The sequence below is a fragment of the Metopolophium dirhodum genome, chromosome 1 (assembly GCF_019925205.1).
Source record: "Metopolophium dirhodum isolate CAU chromosome 1, ASM1992520v1, whole genome shotgun sequence".
Classification (NCBI taxonomy): domain Eukaryota; kingdom Metazoa; phylum Arthropoda; class Insecta; order Hemiptera; family Aphididae; genus Metopolophium; species Metopolophium dirhodum.
Window position 1 is genome coordinate 38,914,543 of NC_083560.1, and position 22,272 is coordinate 38,936,814.

The window sequence follows — 22,272 nt, forward strand, 5'->3', positions numbered from 1 at the left end:
TCAAATTTGAACTTAAAATGTCTATATAAAAAAACTGTGAATATATTTTCAAAGATTTGGGTTACAATATCAACTACTTATGAAAAATAATGTTTTAATTTTTCAATCTTTAGCTAAAAACTGTATCACTTCATACATTTTTAACTACAATATAATTTGCGATTTTTCGTGATATTCTTTTCGTTTTCTTTTCATCACTTACATTTGAAAATGTTTTATTAATTTCTAACTAAAAAGAAATTTGCAAATTTTCGTGACTGATGAATATCGTCAAAATTCTAACTACAGACATTCGTAAAAGATTATTGTGGATTTACGCTCAACATTTTTTTAATTTAACTATTAACAAATAATGCGAAATTGTACCCATTACATTTTCAAGTTTATTGCCCTACCAAAAATTTTTGTACCGACAGCTATTTAAAATTGCTTAGAGCTATAAGCTATAAATAGTTATAAATAGCTAAAAAAAAAAATCAAAATATTTTGCCTATATGTGGTAACAAAATCCCATGTATCGGTTTTTATTTTATTATAAATCGATTTTTTTGAAAATTGGCTTTGCATAAAAATTCTCATTTCAGATTATAAGTGGAGCATTGAATGTATTAATTTTACAATGATGTGTTTTTTAATTTTTTTTTGTTATTGTCATCACCTTTTAGGTGATTGAAACCTTATGACATTTTCATTTGTTGTTTATATTAGCATTTTCTATACACGATAAAATTTTCAAAAAATATCGATTTGTTTTGAACCGTTTACGGACATTTTCAGTTTCCAATTTTTTTCTATAAATGTCAATAAAATGTTATTTATTGGGGAAAAAAATTAAACAATTTAATACAAGGCTCCTAATATATTGTTACAATGACATTTGTAAAATATTAAAAATACATGGTCACAGTTTTTTTTATAAGCATTTAAGTTCAAATTTTTTCAAAATACGGAAAATTATCATATATACGATATAATAATGTAATACAAGATTCCTCATAAGTTTGTCCACTATTATCAAAAAAATTAATGTCTACAAGCAAATCAAATTAAATTTTTATAAGAGTTTGAAGTTCATGTTTTTACAACACTGGATATTCACTCGATTTCTTATGTAGCGATTTTCTTATTTTGTTGTAATTCAAAAACGAATAACCGTAGATCTTGAAATTTATATCATATGTTTATTTTATCAATTCCTATACTTGGTAATATTTTGACCTGTTTACGGGCAATTTAAAATTTATATTTATTTTTTTTTTCTATAAATTTTAACAAAATTGTATTTGTTGGGTTAAAAAACGTCCACATTTAATACAATGTATATGTTTATACTAGCTGAATAACCCGGCGTGGCCTAGGAAATAATTTTGATTAATTAACTCCTTTTGGGTATAATTCGCTGTGCATATGGAAACCAAATCATATTATATTTAAAATTTTAGCCATCCCGCGAAAACTTACTACAAGCTTTCACGTAAGTAAGTTATTCTATAAACAAAAAATCTCAAAAACTAGTTGTTTTATGTTAAATTTGGAGGAAATTACATATTAAATAACGAAAAATAAGGTTTTTATTTATTTTGTTGTAATTTTAAATTTTAATTTAACTTACCGGCTATCGTATTAATAAAAGATAAGTAATAACAATATAAATATAATGTAAAATATGCACACTGCCAAAACCATTACAACTCAGAATCGTTTTTCGTATACAATATAATATTATATTATCATTGAATTCAAATTTATTACCATCCATTATACAGTGACCCACTTATAGCAGCACTGTACAGCAGAGCGACATCCACTTACCCACCTTTTTTCCTTATTTTTTAGTTTTTACCACGTTTTTGAAAATTACTCGGAATTATTTATGTTTATCTCCCCCGCCCCCCCCCCCAAAAAAAAAAAAAAAAAATACTCACTAGATTCACTTTTCTATTAGCAAAAAGATGCTGAATTACAAAATCGGATTCTAACAATGGTTTGCTCCGCTCAGAATCTTAAAAAATAACTTAAATGAAAAAATAATCTAGAAGCTATTAATGAATGTGTTATTAACTTCAAACGTTTTAAGGAACGTACCGTTATTGTATACAAAAATGTTAAGTAAATTATAAATATAATTTTTTATATGTTTCATAAAATATTGGGTGGGTGGGTAGAGTAAAATCTTTGCTCCTTGTATGAAAATAGCTCACCACGCCACTTCAGTCAACTAACATATTGTTAATTAGGTATAAAGTTTCTTGTTTTACCAACCAATATACATTGTTAATTATACAGTTTCTATTGTACTATTAACGATTATTTTATGATTGGTTACAATATTTTTCTTGTAGTACCAATAAACACAGTACACAGTTGTTTAATTATTGGATATTTTACATTATACTTAAATCCTTCACCAACAACATTACAAATTAAAAAACTCAATATTTTATAGATTTAAAGAAATATGTAACATATATTTTGTTTCTGAACATAATGACTTATAATAAAAATAATGGTTATAATATATTTCCATATATTTTGAACTTCAAAAACTTATAGATATAATATTATTTTGTAAACATTGCCTGCTTTGTAAATGGTGGCTGACTTCGATGACAAGAAGGAGACGGTTATCTAGTTGTTGTATATATTTATGGGGGACGGCCACCAAAAGGTTAATGTAACCTGCCTGCTGGGCAAGGTCGTCACGCGTCCGAGCAAACGCGCCAGCGACATATTCGTCAACCCGCGGGACAGGCCATGGGAACGCGCAGATGTGACCAGTGGCCTACAACACTGCATATCCGCACCAATTTGACATCTCGTATCCTCCCCTCCTGGTTTATTGTGTCTCCTGTCCGACGTATTTTTGAAGTGAATTATACCTCTTATGCGACTCTGGACCCGTTTAACGCTTAGAGTTAAACGCCCTTACTCCTACCTACTACCAACGCAACACTCCTCTTGTGATCCTCACTGCTCTTTATACGTTGAGCGCTGATGTCAACATATCGTATTTTTTCTTTGCAGCGGACGTTGACGAATCGTCGACAACTTGTTATTAACGATTAACCTCTCCCAATAAAAACCTGTGTGTGCCAGTACGGGAATGGTAGCGCTGGAATTTGTTTAATTTTCGATAAAATACAAATTTAACATATTATATTGTATTTTAAACAATGGACCGTACAAAGTGACCGTTTACCGAGTTACCAATCGATTAGCTAACTGCGAAATTTCATCTATAACTTTCGATTTTTCTGCGTCATCAATAAAGTTGTGCTCGTTTAATTTTGGCCCACTGCAGAAATACTTTTCAAACTGAACATGGGAACCCAAAATGTGTTGAAAACTGTTCAAAATATCCGTACGTAAACCTATACACTTGTTAACAAAATAACTAATATTTAGTTATTATATTCATCAATAGTATTATTAGAGATCGAATTGCATGGCAAACGATATAGGTATACATTATAAACAATGGGCCATGGACAGTTGTTACTATATTTCAAAATTTTCAAAATTGTAAAATTGATACCTTAAAAATGTAAGTATTTATATTAATTTAAAATTACACATTGTTTTTTCCTAAAAACTATTTTTTTTTATTTTCAAAAAACTAATTTTATGAAATTGTTCATCTAGCGATATTCAATTGATTTTTAAAAGTTGCAGTTCTGAATCTTATTATATTACTTTGAATATGTTTTCTTAAATTCAGGAAACAATATTTGATGTTTTTGGTGAGTAATGATAATTTTGCTCCGTAATTTTGTAACAGATGATTACGACATTCTATTTTTTAATATAAAATATAGGATCATAAGGCATAATTTTGGAGAGCTCTTTTGTCATACTAGAATCACCATCACCTTTAATAAAATATTAATAGAAATTATGTTAGGTATTAAAATATTAAACATAAATAAAATATCACTTGTGCCTATAAAATAATATATATTATAGTATGTATTATATTATAATATTTTGTATGAATTATTTTTATATATATTTTTATAAATAGGTACCTACTAGTAACTAGTGTATTGTATTTCAATCCATGTAATTCCATATTTCGCTAAGATCTACTGCAATATTGAATCTGCTTCCTTACATGTAGCTCCTTTTGACCAATTTACAAAACAAGTATGCTCAGGTTTGGGCATACCTTTATTTTTCACTCTTTGGCAAACAGTCCAATACCACTTACGAATTCAAATCAACAAATTATTTTTTGATTAATACCAAATAATAGTTGCCAATAAAAATTATAAATTAAATCAGGTCATCATTTCATTTTATTATATCATCATATTGTATAGAAAATGCTATAGATAGTAGGTATCTATAAATATTTGATGAAAAACTTAGTTTATAACTTAGTTTATTATAGAACTTACTACGTCACACAATGCATCATAATTAATCTTATAGCTTCTTTTTGACCATTGCCCGTAAGCCACTATACGTCTATACAGTACACATTGGCGTTCCATCCGTATCAATTGAACCAGACTATATCTCTATGGCCAACTATCTCTCTTCCTCACCAGCAATTCGCATTTATCTTTCAGCGATTGTATGAATTTGTTGACTAATTTCTTCTTGAACCGATAGAATTTATTGGAATAAAATAACTTGTGGAATCACTTTTGTGAATTACATAAAATTATGTACCTATTCTTCAAATAAGGTAACTATAAAAGAAGTTTGCAACTTTATTTACAATAAAATAATTAATTACTCGCAATAACAATAACAGACACTACTATAATTTGCCAGTAAAATATACGGAAAAATCCTTTGGGCAATATTTTGTTGACTATTTAGGTTTTACCCATTTTAATCAGATGCCAACACTATAAAAATAAAATATTCATGGAAGTCTAGTTAATGAGAAAAAAGTAGTCTATAAATGGCTATTCGCATACTCCTTAAATAAGAGTCCGCATTTCAGTGGTTATGATTTTTATTTTAATCTGATTTGTTTATTAATATTATTAATATTAACTACGAATTTTTAAAGAACAATATTTTGAATCTTGCTAAGTTTCTCTTTTATACATTTATATGATGTCATTTGTTTCTCTTATATATTATTGTATTGTATTGTAAACTGTTAACTGGTCAGTTTAATGTGACTGATTTTGTATTTTTGTTTTATATTTTATTTTATGTATATATTTATTGAGAGATCCAATTTATTTTTGTTTTATTCTAATGTTGCTATTTAAATTACTATTGTTTATTCTCTACTCCATCACAAGTTTAGGCTTGAAGTAGTAGATATATTTCCTTATTTATACAACAATTTATTGTACATATAGAGAGAAATTAATAAAAAAAAATAAATTAATAAATAAAAAAATGGACAATATAACAGCTAGTAAAATGGTATGAATTATGAATGTATGATAAAATATGCCTATTTAATCATCCAGGTATACCAACAACTAAAAATATATAATATAACATAGGAATATTAACTTACTTTAAATTTAACATTCGTGATTAGCACTTAACATTTTTAATATGCTCTCTGCTGCACGTACCGGTACTGTACTCTTTTCCACAACAAATTTATTACAAATTTATCCCTCAATTCAACTGAATCTATAACAGTGGTTTCCATATACAACTTTCCAACAGTATTTGTTCACAAGTTTTGAATTCGTTTCTTTTCCACATTATAAGTCTCAGATATCCATTGAAGTTTATATGCTGGGTGTAAAAAAGACGCCAATATAGCTTTATTTACTTCAGGTGATAAGTCAAACAACAATTTAAAACGTTATTCGTCTATCTATATTTTAATAATGAATTCTATCTAGTTATAACAGGGAATGATAACTTGCATTGGTTTTCAAATAAAAGCGCGAAATCATTGTATAACTTTTTTCATAATATAACTTTTATCATAATAATAATATAATTATTTTATATAATTGAATATGTAATTTATTAGGTAATTTCGATTTAGTTAGTTGGTACTACTTTTTCGAATTTCGGACCTTATCATTTGTCGGGTCCTTATAATTTTTCAGACAAGTGCTTATCACTTTAAGCGGTGTCGTTGACTCGTGAACTTGTCACATTCAACGTTATAGTACAATTGCAGCATGCCTGATCAACACCGTGTCGCTATCAACCACCTGCTATCATCCCACCGGATCCGGTCGTAGTGTCGTACGCAGTTGTACACTGGTACACGGACTAAGAATATTTTATGCTTATTCGTGAAATGTGTGTTCGTCATTCGTGAATTGTGATAATTATTTATTGTTGTGGCCCGTGGGCATTGTATCATTTTCGGCTTTCCCATCGTTCAACGTTTTGAGGTTTAAAATTACGGGACACGTAAACCCACTTCTGGACTTGAACTCTTTGAGACTGATATCCTGCACGACGATGGCCAACGATGAAATGGGCATATTTAGACTGTCCAAGTTGGCGTTTCACGCCCTCCTCGACTTCCAGCGTAAAAAGTATTACGAGTTGAATGTGCCATGCATCGATCTTAAAGAATGTTGCCTGTCGTTGTTAAAAATTGTCAAGTTGAACACCGAAGGTGGTCATTTCAACCCGAACGCCGATAGGCTGTCCATGTTCGACAAGGTGAAGTCCATCAGTAATCATAAGTTCGAATACATATGCACAACAGCCGTAGGTAACGGGCACATCGATTGTCTTCAGTTCGCCCACAAAATTGGATGCAAATGGGACAAATTTACGTCCGCCAGGGCCGCGAGTTCCAATCTGGAATGTTTGATGTACTTACAGTCTAACGGGTGTGAATGGGATCAATCAACGTGTACTCAAGCCGCGACATCGGGGTTTTTGGAATGTCTCCAGTTTGCACACGAGCATGGGTGCCCGTGGACTGAATCGACGTGCTCCGGAGCCGCATCTTCAGGTAAATTGGACTGCCTAATGTATGCACGGGCCAATGGTTGTCCTTGGGACGAGTCGACATGCTCCAAAGCCGTCATTGCTGGGAGCTTGGAATGTCTAATGTTTGCTCATGAGCATGGTTGTCCTTGGAACTCAATGACATGCACTAATGCCGTGATCTATGGTAAATTTGACTGTCTAGTATATGCGCGAAACAATGGTTGTCCATGGGAGGAAGACTTGTTATGCTATTTTGCCGGAGCGTACGGACACCTTAATTGTTTGCGTTTTGCACGTAAAAATGGTTGTACCTGGAATACATATACGTGCGCCATAGCTGCAGGGAATGGGTACTTGGACATTCTTGAATACTTGCATGAAAACAATTGTCCTTGGGACTCATTAACGTGTGAAATGGCGGAAAAGAATGATGAAATGGAATGCTTGCAATATGCCTACTCACATGGATGTCCAAGGACCGAACCTTCATTAAGTATTGAGTAGAAATCTACTATTTCTCGCATACACGCAAGACAACAAACATCCAATGCCTTGGAACTCCCGTTACTGTGGTTCGAACGGTAGACAGAAAGATAATTTTATTGATTGAGTCCTTGACTGAATTGGGATCTATTCTGTTGTAAATTAACTTGTATATTATATTTAATGAATTATTATGATTGTTGATTGAGATATTTTCATTACTTAGTTTCTATATTATGTATTCATGTCAAGATTTAATGAGTAAAAATAAATGTTAAGTAGGTGCCTAGGTATGTTATATTGTAATGTATATTTTAATTTTTGAGATTCATAATATTATGATAAGTAGTTACTTATCCAATATCTTATACCTAGTATCATAATTACGACCAAACACAATTTTGTTTACTATAGTATTATTTACATGCATGTGCACAGGCATCTGTCTCCGTTGCAAGATATTCTGCTACTGTATACTTTCAAATTTGTGTCATATTTAATTATATTTTAAATACAATTTTTATTTTTTGCAAATTGTGTAATATGTATCAATTTTTTTACAAAATTAAAAAGACTCAGAATTTTTAAAGTTTTGATAGACAATATATTATAATTGTTTCAATAATGGCAACATCAATAATTGTTGTTGTATCATTGTTTCAAAACATGAAATTTATGTGAAGTTATAATACCTCTGATATATATAACATATATGTTGTCGTTAAGAGGATGTTTCACCCGCAAGTATTGTCTCTATAGAGATCTTACTTAAGAAGAATCTGTTTTACTCTGTTATTTTTATATTCAAATTAATATTGACCTATTATCTAACTAGAATATTATGTTCGTTATTATTGAGACTGCCTAGAATATTATTATGAGGGCACCACAAAATTTTATTTTGTTGATATTTTAAATTGAATGCAGGTTATGAGAATTTTAAAATTGTAAATGTTTTGTAAATATTTAGTATAGTAGTTGATATATGTATACTAATTAACCATGGTGTTTGACAAAGTTGATACTTTAATAAATTATCATGTACCTCAGTGTTAAAAGAATAACCAAACAATATTTAGAATAAGTACTTACAGTTATTTCATAAATATAAATGATAAACTGATTATACTTCTATTAAACATATATATATATATAATCCCACGTTTATAATTTATCACGTTTAATTTATAATATTGTTTTCCTATTATAGTTACTAACATAATTTAATATTTTTTGTATTGGGTATATTAATCGTAGGTATTATAATTATTGAGATATCATTTAATTTTGAAAGATTATAAAATCAATGAATATTATGAAAATCTTCAGCTCCATGGTTGTTGATTTAATTATGAACACAATATTGTCTCTCTATGCTTACATTATCGATTTATTGCCGTCACTATATTATAGTCTATTAAGTTAATTTAAAAAAAAATGCTTTGAAAACGTACCTACAAAAATAAGTTATTATCACTTGGATAATAATATACCTATTACCTAAGAAAACACATATATTAATATGTATAATTTAAAATCTGTAGGGTTGTATGAATTTAGAACTGTATTCATATTTCACGCTGAATTCATTTAATTTTAAATTTGAGTGTAAATGTGCTCACTGTATTGTTTAAGATTTATAATTTAAAAAATAGATTTATTTAAATATAAAATAAAAAATAATTCTATTAATATTTATAAGTGGTGAATATTATACATATATAAGAGTATAGGATTTTTATTTTACAACTAGCTTATTAAAAAAATCTATTAAATGTTAATAACAGTGTAGAACTGTATGAACTATGAATGTATATAATTATATAGTAGAATGTATAAATGTATAATACACCAGTATAGAAAGGTAGGTATTTTTGTACTAAAATTATAATATAAAATATAATATATAAATCAAAATGGTCAGAACTCATGATAATTATTGTACAATGATTATATTAAATATTAATAGATAATAAGTAATAACTAATGAGTACCCGGAGGGTAAACCACAATACAATATTTTGTACACCAGATTGCAGATTTCCAGTGATTTCCCAAGATTTCCACTGATTTTCCAAGATTTCTAAATATTTCCATTGGTTTATAAAGATATTAATAAGAATTTATACCTATATTTATGATAATACAACCAATAATTAAAAAACAGTAATACCCACAATTTAACAATAAAAAAATATAAAACAATGTTTTGATATAAATTATTGAATTTGTTAAAGACACCCTGTTTACATATTTGTTTAAAGTTTATAAATTTGTTATAAAATGTACAAACTGCTTTTAAATGATTAGAAATTTAAAAACATTTAAGGTTGATATTGACTTCAAAACATTATATCCAGACTGTCCGTACTTGATGAGCACATTTGAAAAAAAATCTAAACAAATAAGGAACTTGATTGATGGGAAAATCAAAGATTCTTCCAGTCGAAAATTATTAAAAAGTTTAAATGATACTCCAGACATAAGTCAAAGTTAACATTTTTATTTGGATATAATACATTTATTAGAATTTATTTTTGTATGTTTAATTTTTCAGATGAAACGAATACAGTTTTGTTTTATTTATTGCATTCCATTTTTATACCAACGTCTCAAAAAGTCACCAGAGATCATAATGGAAAAATAAATCGAGTTAAACACTATTAAATATTCAAAACATAGCTTCATGGTTTTTAAGAATTCGGTTTGTGAAATTAAGGAATACATCACTCTACAGCACAATGAAAAAAATCCTATTCAACCATTTATTTTAATAGTTGGTTCACCAATGCATCTAAAAGAAATAATTGTTTTCTTTGATTGTGTAAATTATAAAGTGTTCTCAATTATTAATACAATTGATGTATGTTTTAAATTAATTCAATTGTTTAACTTAGAGTATTCATCTGAATCCTCTATTACTTGGTTATTTATCCAAAAATATTTATACAATTTGAAAACAAAATTTGGTAAAACGTGTCATACTCTTGGACATATATAATCCCACCCAAGACAAAATTAATTATTTTATTTATAACAAGTATTACTCATTAATTTCTAATTATGCTACTCTTTTTCTAATATCTATAAGTTTTTGAAGTTCATAATATATGGAAATGTATTATAACCATTATTTTTATTATAAGTCATTTGAGGGGTGACAATCCAAAACGTACTACTGGCATTTCTCATATTTTTCAGTATGGCCAATTTTGTGTTTTGAAGCTCTAGAATGTCATACATTTAATAATGAACCATCAATAAATTCAATAAAATATTTTATGGTTGCCTATGGAGTAAATCAATTTTTAAAATTCTTATAAAGCAAATAAATCAACTATACTAAAGATAAACTTACGTCAAAATGCACTATTTCCTACCAATAGTACACTTTGAATAAATTAGTTAACATAGTTCGTTTTGGAAAAATAATGGTAATTTTTTTCCAAAACGTACTATTACCAAAAATCATTTTTTAGTTTATGAAAACTCATTTAATTTGATCAAAATTTTACTTATTATAGTATTAATTTTATAAGTATAAGGTTATTATAAATATTTATTTAGGTAATAGGTTACATTTTATGTTACATTATAATTACACAAAAGAGTACTTTTATTATAAATATATTATGATGTATGAACACACATTTTCTTAGGAAAAATAATAAAATATAAATTATAGCACTGTCTTTTAGATTCTGAGCGAAGCGATGAATGTATTGATTTTACAATGATTTGTGTTTTTTTTTATTTTTGTGTCTATCATCACCTTTTTAAATATTAGCCATTGCATACATAGTAAACTAAAATAATATTTTTGATTAGTCTAATAACCACTAATTATTAGTTAGTTTTAATAATATGTTTGTACACAAATACACAATAATCTAAATCAAATTTACCTATTTAATGAAAATAATAAATTTAGTTAGAGTATTTTTGATTTTATTAGATTTTTACCATATCAAAAACAATAAAATATACCTACATTCATAGGAATATTTAATAGGTATTTAAATAAATATATATATTATTCAAAGTAGTAGGTACATACTTTTAGCCAACGTTTAACTTAATTGAATGCAGCATTTGTCTGGAACACATTCATGACATTGGCGATCTTTGGACGATTACATATTTTTATCACCTATTTAAGTATAATTCAATCATATAGATGATATATTATAATGTTCACACATTAATTATATTTATAATATAAAAAAATTTTGTTTTTGCTTTTAAATGATTCTTAGTTGAGTTTTGTGTTAAGATTTAAAAACGGTACCTACCTAAATTTTATAACTTGAAAATAAATATAATTACCTGTTTTCCAGTTGCTTTTTCCAACATCTTTTCGCATCGCTTTCTTTTATTTATCATTGCAAATGTAAATAAGATGGAGTTAAAAAAATTCAAATTTAGAACTAATGAAAATTGGTTAGTCTTCTACACTGTATTCTCTAGTGGATTGACATTGTAGAATAATTTGACACTGGATTATCATGATTACATTGTAATAATAATTATTTATAAGTTATTTATACACTATAGTAGGTAGTAATAACCAAGTTCAAAAACGATTTGCTACCATCAATAAATACATAGAATAAACAATTTTTTATTGATAATAACCAAAATTATGTCATTTCAATTGTTGAGAATTTTCCACTAACTTTTGAATATTATTTAATTAACACTACTTACGTAAATTAAATATTAAATATTGCCAAGTATGAAATTAGGAAATAGTACGTTTTGGCTTAATGAAACATTGTTGGCAGTATATTAACATGGGAAATAATGCGTTTTGATGTACAGTGGAAATAGTAATTTTTAGAAAAAATATGGCAAATAGTTAATTTTGCTCTAACTTTTATAATGATATCTATGGTTTAACATAGTCAATAGTACGTTTTGGAGAATGTATAAATTGTAAGATTTAATCGCTGTAAATAATACGTTTTTGTCTAATTGCTATTTTTCACGTAGTGATTTATACCGAAAATAATCAATTTTTCTTTTTTTTTATCCCACCAATCGATTTCCCGCTATTTGTACAATATGATTTTTGTATAACTCAATTTCGTCAAAAATGCTAATAGTACGTTTCGGATTGTCACCCCTCATTTATGTTCAGAAACAAAATATATGTTACATATTTCTTTAAATCTATAAAATATTGAGTTTTTTAATTTGTAATGTTGTTGGTGAAGGATTTAAGTATAATGTAAAATATCCAATAATTAAACAACTGTGTACTGTGTTTATTGGTACTACAAGAAAAATATTGTAACCAATCATAAAATAATCGTTAATAGTACAATAGAAACTGTATAATTAACAATGTATATTGGTTGGTAAAACAAGAAACTTTATACCTAATTAACAATATGTTAGTTGACTGAAGTGGCGTGGTGAGCTATTTTCATACAAGGAGCAAAGATTTTACTCTACCCACCCACCCAATATTTTATGAAACATATAAAAAATTATATTTATAATTTACTTAACATTTTTGTATACAATAACGGTACGTTCCTTAAAACGTTTGAAGTTAATAACACATTCATTAATAGCTTCTAGATTATTTTTTCATTTAAGTTATTTTTTAAGATTCTGAGCGGAGCAAACCATTGTTAGAATCCGATTTTGTAATTCAGCATCTTTTTGCTAATAGAAAAGTGAATCTAGTGAGTATTTTTTTTTTTTTTTTTTGGGGGGGGGGGGCGGGGGAGATAAACATAAATAATTCCGAGTAATTTTCAAAAACGTGGTAAAAACTAAAAAATAAGGAAAAAAGGTGGGTAAGTGGATGTCGCTCTGCTGTACAGTGCTGCTATAAGTGGGTCACTGTATAATGGATGGTAATAAATTTGAATTCAATGATAATATAATATTATATTGTATACGAAAAACGATTCTGAGTTGTAATGGTTTTGGCAGTGTGCATATTTTACATTATATTTATATTGTTATTACTTATCTTTTATTAATACGATAGCCGGTAAGTTAAATTAAAATTTAAAATTACAACAAAATAAATAAAAACCTTATTTTTCGTTATTTAATATGTAATTTCCTCCAAATTTAACATAAAACAACTAGTTTTTGAGATTTTTTGTTTATAGAATAACTTACTTACGTGAAAGCTTGTAGTAAGTTTTCGCGGGATGGCTAAAATTTTAAATATAATATGATTTGGTTTCCATATGCACAGCGAATTATACCCAAAAGGAGTTAATTAATCAAAATTATTTCCTAGGCCACGCCGGGTTATTCAGCTAGTATAAACATATACATTGTATTAAATGTGGACGTTTTTTAACCCAACAAATACAATTTTGTTAAAATTTATAGAAAAAAAAAAATAAATATAAATTTTAAATTGCCCGTAAACAGGTCAAAATATTACCAAGTATAGGAATTGATAAAATAAACATATGATATAAATTTCAAGATCTACGGTTATTCGTTTTTGAATTACAACAAAATAAGAAAATCGCTACATAAGAAATCGAGTGAATATCCAGTGTTGTAAAAACATGAACTTCAAACTCTTATAAAAATTTAATTTGATTTGCTTGTAGACATTAATTTTTTTGATAATAGTGGACAAACTTATGAGGAATCTTGTATTACATTATTATATCGTATATATGATAATTTTCCGTATTTTGAAAAAATTTGAACTTAAATGCTTATAAAAAAAACTGTGACCATGTATTTTTAATATTTTACAAATGTCATTGTAACAATATATTAGGAGCCTTGTATTAAATTGTTTAATTTTTTTCCCCAATAAATAACATTTTATTGACATTTATAGAAAAAAATTGGAAACTGAAAATGTCCGTAAACGGTTCAAAACAAATCGATATTTTTTGAAAATTTTATCGTGTATAGAAAATGCTAATATAAACAACAAATGAAAATGTCATAAGGTTTCAATCACCTAAAAGGTGATGACAATAACAAAAAAAAATTAAAAAACACATCATTGTAAAATTAATACATTCAATGCTCCACTTATAATCTGAAATGAGAATTTTTATGCAAAGCCAATTTTCAAAAAAATCGATTTATAATAAAATAAAAACCGATACATGGGATTTTGTTACCACATATAGGCAAAATATTTTGATTTTTTTTTTTAGCTATTTATAACTATTTATAGCTTATAGCTCTAAGCAATTTTAAATAGCTGTCGGTACAAAAATTTTTGGTAGGGCAATAAACTTGAAAATGTAATGGGTACAATTTCGCATTATTTGTTAATAGTTAAATTAAAAAAATGTTGAGCGTAAATCCACAATAATCTTTTACGAATGTCTGTAGTTAGAATTTTGACGATATTCATCAGTCACGAAAATTTGCAAATTTCTTTTTAGTTAGAAATTAATAAAACATTTTCAAATGTAAGTGATGAAAAGAAAACGAAAAGAATATCACGAAAAATCGCAAATTATATTGTAGTTAAAAATGTATGAAGTGATACAGTTTTTAGCTAAAGATTGAAAAATTAAAACATTATTTTTCATAAGTAGTTGATATTGTAACCCAAATCTTTGAAAATTTAAGACCATCAATTACAGTGACCCACTTGTAACCTACTGTACAGCAGAGCGACATCCACTTACCCGCCTTTTTTTTGTTATAATAATTATAATGATATATCTACAAAATAATTCAACAATTCATTTAAATATTAATAATACATTAATAATCAATATAATAATTAATACAATACAATATAATATATAGTATATCCAGTATATGTATATAAAATAATACAACAGTTAAATAAATAAAATAAATACAATACAATATTATATATACAAAATAATACAAATCACATAGTATCCATACAAAAAAAGTCGCGTCATACTAGTGCTCTAAAGTGGCTAGGTAACCTGCAAGTGTGGTTAACGTAACCTAGAAGTGGTTGTAGAGAGCACTAGTAAAACGCGACTTTTTGACAGAATTGATGAGAACATTCTGCGCCTCTGTGATCCAATATGGTCCGTCATACAACCATAGTATCTATATTCGCGGTTTACTGTGTGTACATATTCCGATATTCGTATTCAAAATCAGATAATGGACAAGTCAGTACATGACGGTACGTGTGGTACGATGGTCTTATGTTACATAGCATTCTGTCAGATTATGATGATGGTGCTTGGCCGAATGACATTTTGTCGTTATCGTGTAGCTTTATGTTGTGTGGTTATTTATCGGGTGGTTTTTTGAGGTGTCTCAAGCTAATGACAAATAGATTTGTCATGATACAAAACACGAATTAAACGATGCATATAAGTCACAGATAATAAATTATTTTATATTTAATTTTTTGCCTATGGCATATAAACACCTAGTGCGTTTCACAACAAATCGATAATAACGCGCCGCGCGGACCACGGGTTAACAATTTGGGCTGGTATTCAATTTTAAATTTCCCGCCGTAATTAGATGCTAGTTTTGGAAACCATAACGAAAAATCGCCATATGGCGCGTTAGTATCGAGTGACATTTGTTGTGAAACGCACTAAATGCATCAACTGATAACAATAAGGAAAATTCGTCATTTTGATTTTTGGTACATTTTCACAATTGATAATATTATGATTATTATAATATTTATTGTCTGACGTAATTGGTAAGTTAGTGCGTAACACGCTTACACGGCTCATAAAATAAAATATAATCCTATAGTTTTTACTTATTGTTACAGAATTCATATTATACCTACTGCATATTTTTTAAGATGGATTCTGGTTTGAAAGATTTAGATCTTTATGGAATACTTGGAATCAAACAGTCGGCTACTGAAAAAGAGGCAAGTCAATTTCTAATCACTCATCACGTATAACTATTAATTATTCATATTTGCTATTTCAATCAGATTGTTTTAATCATATCGTTATGTTTTAGGCATATCGGAAGAAAGCTCTACAATGGCATCCAGATAAAAATCCCGATAATCCCAATGCAGCTCAACTGTTCTTGTGGCTATCTAAAATATTAACTATCCTTACACACACAACAGCTCGAGTAAGATTTGTTGATTTAGCATTTTAAATTTTATTTAATTTTAAATGTTTTTTCTTGTTTTAGTTGGATTATTACAAGTTGGTAAATGCTAAATCTGCTGCAAAATTGCACAAAAAAAAACATGATTCAGGTATAGCGACATTTATAGATGATATTATCAAAAGAACAAAATATGAAAGATTAGTACAACGAGATACAGATGAACGCAATTTCAAAAAAGGTAATTTTTTGTTAAATTTATGTTTTTAAATTAATTTTTTAGAAATGGATCGTTTAAGAAAAGAAAGTGACCTTAGGCAGCAAGAAACTAAAAAAGAAAAGATCGGTATATTTATATTAAAACTAAAGTGGAAAAAAAAAGGTGTATATAATAAAGCTAATTTAACATAATTGTTTTCTAAGGTAATTTATAAACATTATATTTTAAACATACATCTAATACATTATACAATATTATAGTATGGTGACATATCAACTGTTGTGGTTCTGGAAAACAACAAATCTGTGGCTTTTGTTATGTACAAATCAAAGACTGCTGCTGTAAGTGATTTTAAATTAAATTAAGGTAACCTTTGTACAAATACTTTTCTGTGTTCACACAAATATTTATTTTGCTAGATAAATGCCAAAAATAAGGAAGTTGGTTTGGACAGTTGTCCTCTTATTGTGAGTTTTCTCAGTGATTTCTCACCTACAAGCCCGGCGAATCATCTTTTATAATTTTTTTTTATTTTTGTTCACGCTTCTAATAACGGTTACCCACAGGGCTAATAACCTTTACCATAATCGTTTGTTCTTTTTGTTTGTTTGGAGTGAACGAATAAATCCCACCATCTCGCCTTCAAAAGTTGTGTTTGTTATTCACTAAAGAAACGCTTGGTTACCTCGATCCACCTCACCCACGCGGCACCCACTAGGTCCACATCACACTGACTATATATCATAGAACACAATCATGTTTAAATTTATGTATTATATAACCTACCCTAATCTAACCAGAGAATATGTTTATAATATATTTAGGTTGATATTATCTCAAATATGTACTACTAATGAAGTTTTTATTAACAATTTAAAAAAAATCATATTAGTTTTTTAGGCCAGGGTAACTTTGTTCCGCTATTATTTGGCCAAAGTTATCCAGAGGTACTATCTGAGTTAAAAATGTTTGTTTATTTTAATTTTTTGGTATTATAATACTTTGTTTGTGTTTTAAAAAGTCTCTTTAGGTACTTACTTTTGTATTTTCACTGATTTGTCTCGTCATTTTTGCTTAACAGACTACTACTAGGTGCAAAGCCCTATAAAAATTACAATCCGGAAGTTTCGGAGGCATGCCTAAGAGCAATAAAATTGAAAGAAATATTCCAACGCAAAGCTTTCAAACAATACAAAATTCCAAAACCAACCATCAAGAAAAAACTTAAAGACCACCACGGTAAGAGTATTGGCCGTCCAACTGTATTGAGTTGTGATGAAGAAATTAGTTTTGCACTGCATCGTATTACACTAACATTGTATATATATATATATATATATATATAGTTATTTTGTTATATTAAAAATAAAGAAAATGGTTTTGCATATGTTTATAGGACTGCCGTTAACACTTAAAATGAATACTATGCCCTTTAAAAAAAATTTAAAAAGTTGTCAATTGATGATGCTAGATGAATCTAACAATATTGTACGCTGTAAAATAATGCATGCAGAAATATCTAGAATTGGTAAGTATTAGGTTATTGTTGTATCTGTTCCAAATAGCTTTTTTATTTTTAATTTTAACCAATCAATATTATTTTTTTAATAAAGTTATTATTTTAATTTGTTCTTTATATAAAGTATTTATATCTAACAAATTATTAGATTTATCAAATAAACCTTGAGTTGCAAGATATAAGCATTATAAGGGTAGTATACTGAATTTTAATGCATATGTATTTCATTAAACCAGAGTCCTACTGAACTGGAATCATCACATATAACTGAAATTATATCAAGAAAAATAATCTTAAAAGAATGGATAATATGGATGTTTTCAGTTATACTAAATCTAAAGTTGAAACTATTGAAAAAATAAAAAAATTATTGTTTTTAACGATTGGTAGGTATATTGTTTATCATTAACATACTTTAATATACTCAATTTAGTAATGATGATTTAAAAATTGTTTCTAGGAAACCAATTTTTGAAAACTATTATTGTCAAAATCCAAAATTTAAGAAATTTAAAATTGATATATGACAGTTAGAACTAATTAAGATCTCGTCAAATCTAAAATATTGTTCTTCTAAGGATGTTTATGAATATTAGACAAATGATTTGTTTTGTAAAGATGTTGGACTGAAACTATTTGATTGGGTAAATAATATTGAATTATACCTATCATCAGTTATCATTGAACTTTATTTAATTTTAATTTTAATCAATATAATATTAGGAAGAAAATGGTGTAACATTTATGCTTTTAAATGAAGAACAAATGATTACGATGTACAGTAAGAGTCTTGTATTATTTGTGTTATGAAGTAAAATATATTTGTTTAACAAAATATTGTGATGTACAAGTGATTATTTAAATTGTCTCTATTGTTTTATTGTTTAGATTTGCTATAACTTATAACCAATCTTAAAAAGTATAATTTACTAAATTTTTTTATAAAATTAAAAAATAATCCAGTAGTTGTCACATGAAAATGCAATGTTTTATTTATTTGTACTTTCTATTAATATATATAATATAGTATACATGGATAATGTTTTATATCTTTCACATATTAATTATAAAATAAAATATTTAATAATAATATGTTGTTATTTAATTTTTTGAGCGTGAGAGTTATATAATAATAGTGATGTTTATTAATATATTGATCAGTTCATTATAAAAATTATTATTCATTGTATTGTTTTTTACAGTAATTGTCTAGTAATTTAATGTTTTTTTGTATATTTATGCCCTTATGCATTTTTAATTTGTGTGTCACATAAGACATAGTTTACTATGACATTTAACAGATATTAGAGTAAGTTTATTATTTAAAAATATTTTTATACATTTTTTAAATCACTAAAAGCAGTAGAACATGCCTATGCATGTAGTTAATTGGAAAATACGTTCATTGGTTATCATCATTAATTAGAATATAATTTATGTAACTAAATAGTTTTTAAGAATATTCAAGGTTATTTAAAAAACAAATTTGATTATTTTTAGAAAATAAATTTGGGCTTGTTTATTAAAATAAACTGTTATTATATTATACTATATGCAAAAATGTCCAGAAAGAAGGACTTAACAATATTACAAAAAATAGTCTATTTATAATTAACATTTACATAAAAATTAATTATTTCCTGAACAATTTATTAGCTCAAATAACTTAGTTATGTTAATATATAAATTACATTATGCCTCAAAATTAATTTTTGTTTTAACATGAGTTATTTTATAAAAAAATACATTTATTCAAATAAAATAAAAAATTATTGAATTGCATAAATATTTACCATTTTACCATCTATTTGGTTTATTTTATATTATTATGAATGTATTTATAATATCAATATGTTAGCATTTAAGTATAAAATGGTGTTATTTCATGAAATACCTAGGTACATCATAGTTGCATATAGATATTTTCTAATTTCCCGTCATTAATTAATATATGATTCTGGCAGGGCTAGGACACTTTGGTATATTGTTGTCTACTCTTGTCAGTAGTTTATTATCATAATATGATATTATGATGGTTTTTTTTTGTACATGCATCACTAATTGCATTACCACCACTTGATGCACTTATTGTTAGAGCTATATTGAATTATATAACTTGCTCATAAACTAATATTAATACTTAATAAATAAACATTGATTAATTGGTATGTTACAATTTTTATAATTGATATTTTACTTACATATTAGACACTTATAATAGAGTACTTTATGTAAGTACCTATGGAATGTTTGATGCTTTAAATCATTTAAAACCAAATTTATATTCAAAAATTGTAATGATTGATTATGAAAAACCTACTATTGGTAGGTGTGCACTTAAAACAGAATTTGATGAAACGGACATGTGTTTTATGAAATTTTTGTAGAAGTCAAATCGTCCCTAGTATGTATTTTTATTATATTTTATATTTTAATTTAATATATATTAATTTTATATGTATATTATTTTAGTGTACACATTACATTGATGTGAAATTGTGTTATTTTAGTACTTTGTACATATAATATTTACCTACTTTATGATGATATATTTTCTAATAATATAATATAATAAGAGTGTTTGCTTGACATTTCAAATACCTATAACAATGTAAATATGTTTATGTATAATGTAATGGTAGTTCATATTATTATGTAAATAGTACATCCATGTGAAATATCACATTATGTTAGTAGGTATTTTTATAATATAACTTAATATATTATTATATAATATGATATCAATATATAACATAACCTACCAAATATATTGGTGTCATAACAAATATTATTTGAGAATTTAATGTGAATTAAATATTGAAATATGTTAACATGTGTTTATCATTAAATCATCAGAAATACATTATAGTATTTTTGAAATTGTTGAAATTGTTTTATTATGTTAGGTATCTCCTACCTAACATAATTATAGAAATACTGATATTGATAAACGTATAAGCGTGCGCAAGGGGTTGTCATGGTAGGCACTTGACTACTCTGTGAACATTCCCTTCTCAATATTCAATATTATATTATTATGATAGTAATAATAGTCATATATATATGATAGTCAATCATAAAATACTTTTTTAGTATGGTAAATGTAGTTAAATCAGGCTACCACATCCAAATTAATTTTTATAGCTTATGTGTGAGTATGAATATATATTCTTTATGTGTGTGTGTGTGTGTGTGTGTGTGTGTGTTAATGTGTTATGTAATTATGTATGACTACCTTGCCAGAAATTCTGCGCACGCTTATACGGTATAATATATTATATACATACAACTTAAAAAAGAAAATACTTTTATTTTTTTCAAATACTGATTGAGTATCCGTAAAATACATTTTTAGAATAGTATTTTAAAAATATATAGTAATATACTTTTTTAATCGAGTACTAGTATTGGTATCTCAATACATTTTCTAGTCTATATCTTTATAATATATTCCTATCCTATTTATTCTGTCCGTGTGTATTTATTTATTAATATTAATATTTACACGAACAATGTCCAATTTACAATATAGAACAATAATAAAAATAGTAGTATACCTAGTAATATTTGACAATTAAAATATATTTAAGTAAATCAATACAAGGAATAGAATAATGATAAAAATTAATGATTACATAGATATAAAACCTAAAAAGTTGAAGACAGAATGGAGTTATGAGATACAAAATTATATTAAAGAAAATTAAATAACAATCATAGTGCTTATTAATTAAATGATTATTGGATTGACCATAACATTAATTTTTTTTGTGTTTCACTAAATGTGTAAAATGCACTTTTATTTCATGAACTTTACAATTATTCAAAAAAAGATTGATATCATGAAATGGCTACAATATAAATTTAGCTTAAAAATATACATTGTTATGATTTATACGATTTATATTAAGCTGTAGGCAGTAACTTTTCTGTTACTACAGCCAAGTGCCAACCTAATGATTGACTACCAGCAAACAAAGGCAAAGTTTTTACATTTTTTAAATTATAATAACTATGCCTATAAGAAATACTAAATTTGGCTCTATTATGAAAAGTATACTGAATTAGGGCTGAAACAGATCAATTATGTTACAATCTGTTGGTCGTCCGAAAAAACATAACAATAATA

The 22,272-nt window shown here is 26.8% G+C and overlaps 1 protein-coding gene, 1 long non-coding RNA gene and 2 pseudogenes across 2 annotated transcripts; all 4 read left to right on the forward strand.

Annotated features, from left to right (window-relative positions):
* The first annotated feature begins 6,405 nt into the window (after nucleotides 1-6,405).
* LOC132938073 (uncharacterized) lies at nucleotides 6,406-7,392 on the forward strand. Its single transcript, XM_061004743.1, has one exon. It carries the CDS (start codon nucleotides 6,406-6,408, stop codon nucleotides 7,390-7,392), a length of 987 nt encoding a protein of 328 aa, XP_060860726.1.
* A 2,314-nt stretch (nucleotides 7,393-9,706) lies between these two features.
* LOC132938081 (uncharacterized) lies at nucleotides 9,707-10,372 on the forward strand (annotated as a pseudogene).
* A 5,766-nt stretch (nucleotides 10,373-16,138) lies between these two features.
* LOC132938089 (dnaJ homolog subfamily C member 17-like) lies at nucleotides 16,139-17,145 on the forward strand (annotated as a pseudogene).
* Nucleotides 17,146-17,631: 486 nt separating this feature from the next.
* On the forward strand, nucleotides 17,632-18,453 carry LOC132933740 (uncharacterized). Its single transcript, XR_009662934.1, has 3 exons — nucleotides 17,632-17,863; nucleotides 18,021-18,152; nucleotides 18,380-18,453. It is a non-coding gene; the product is annotated as an uncharacterized LOC132933740 (long non-coding RNA).
* The last annotated feature ends 3,819 nt before the right edge of the window (nucleotides 18,454-22,272 follow it).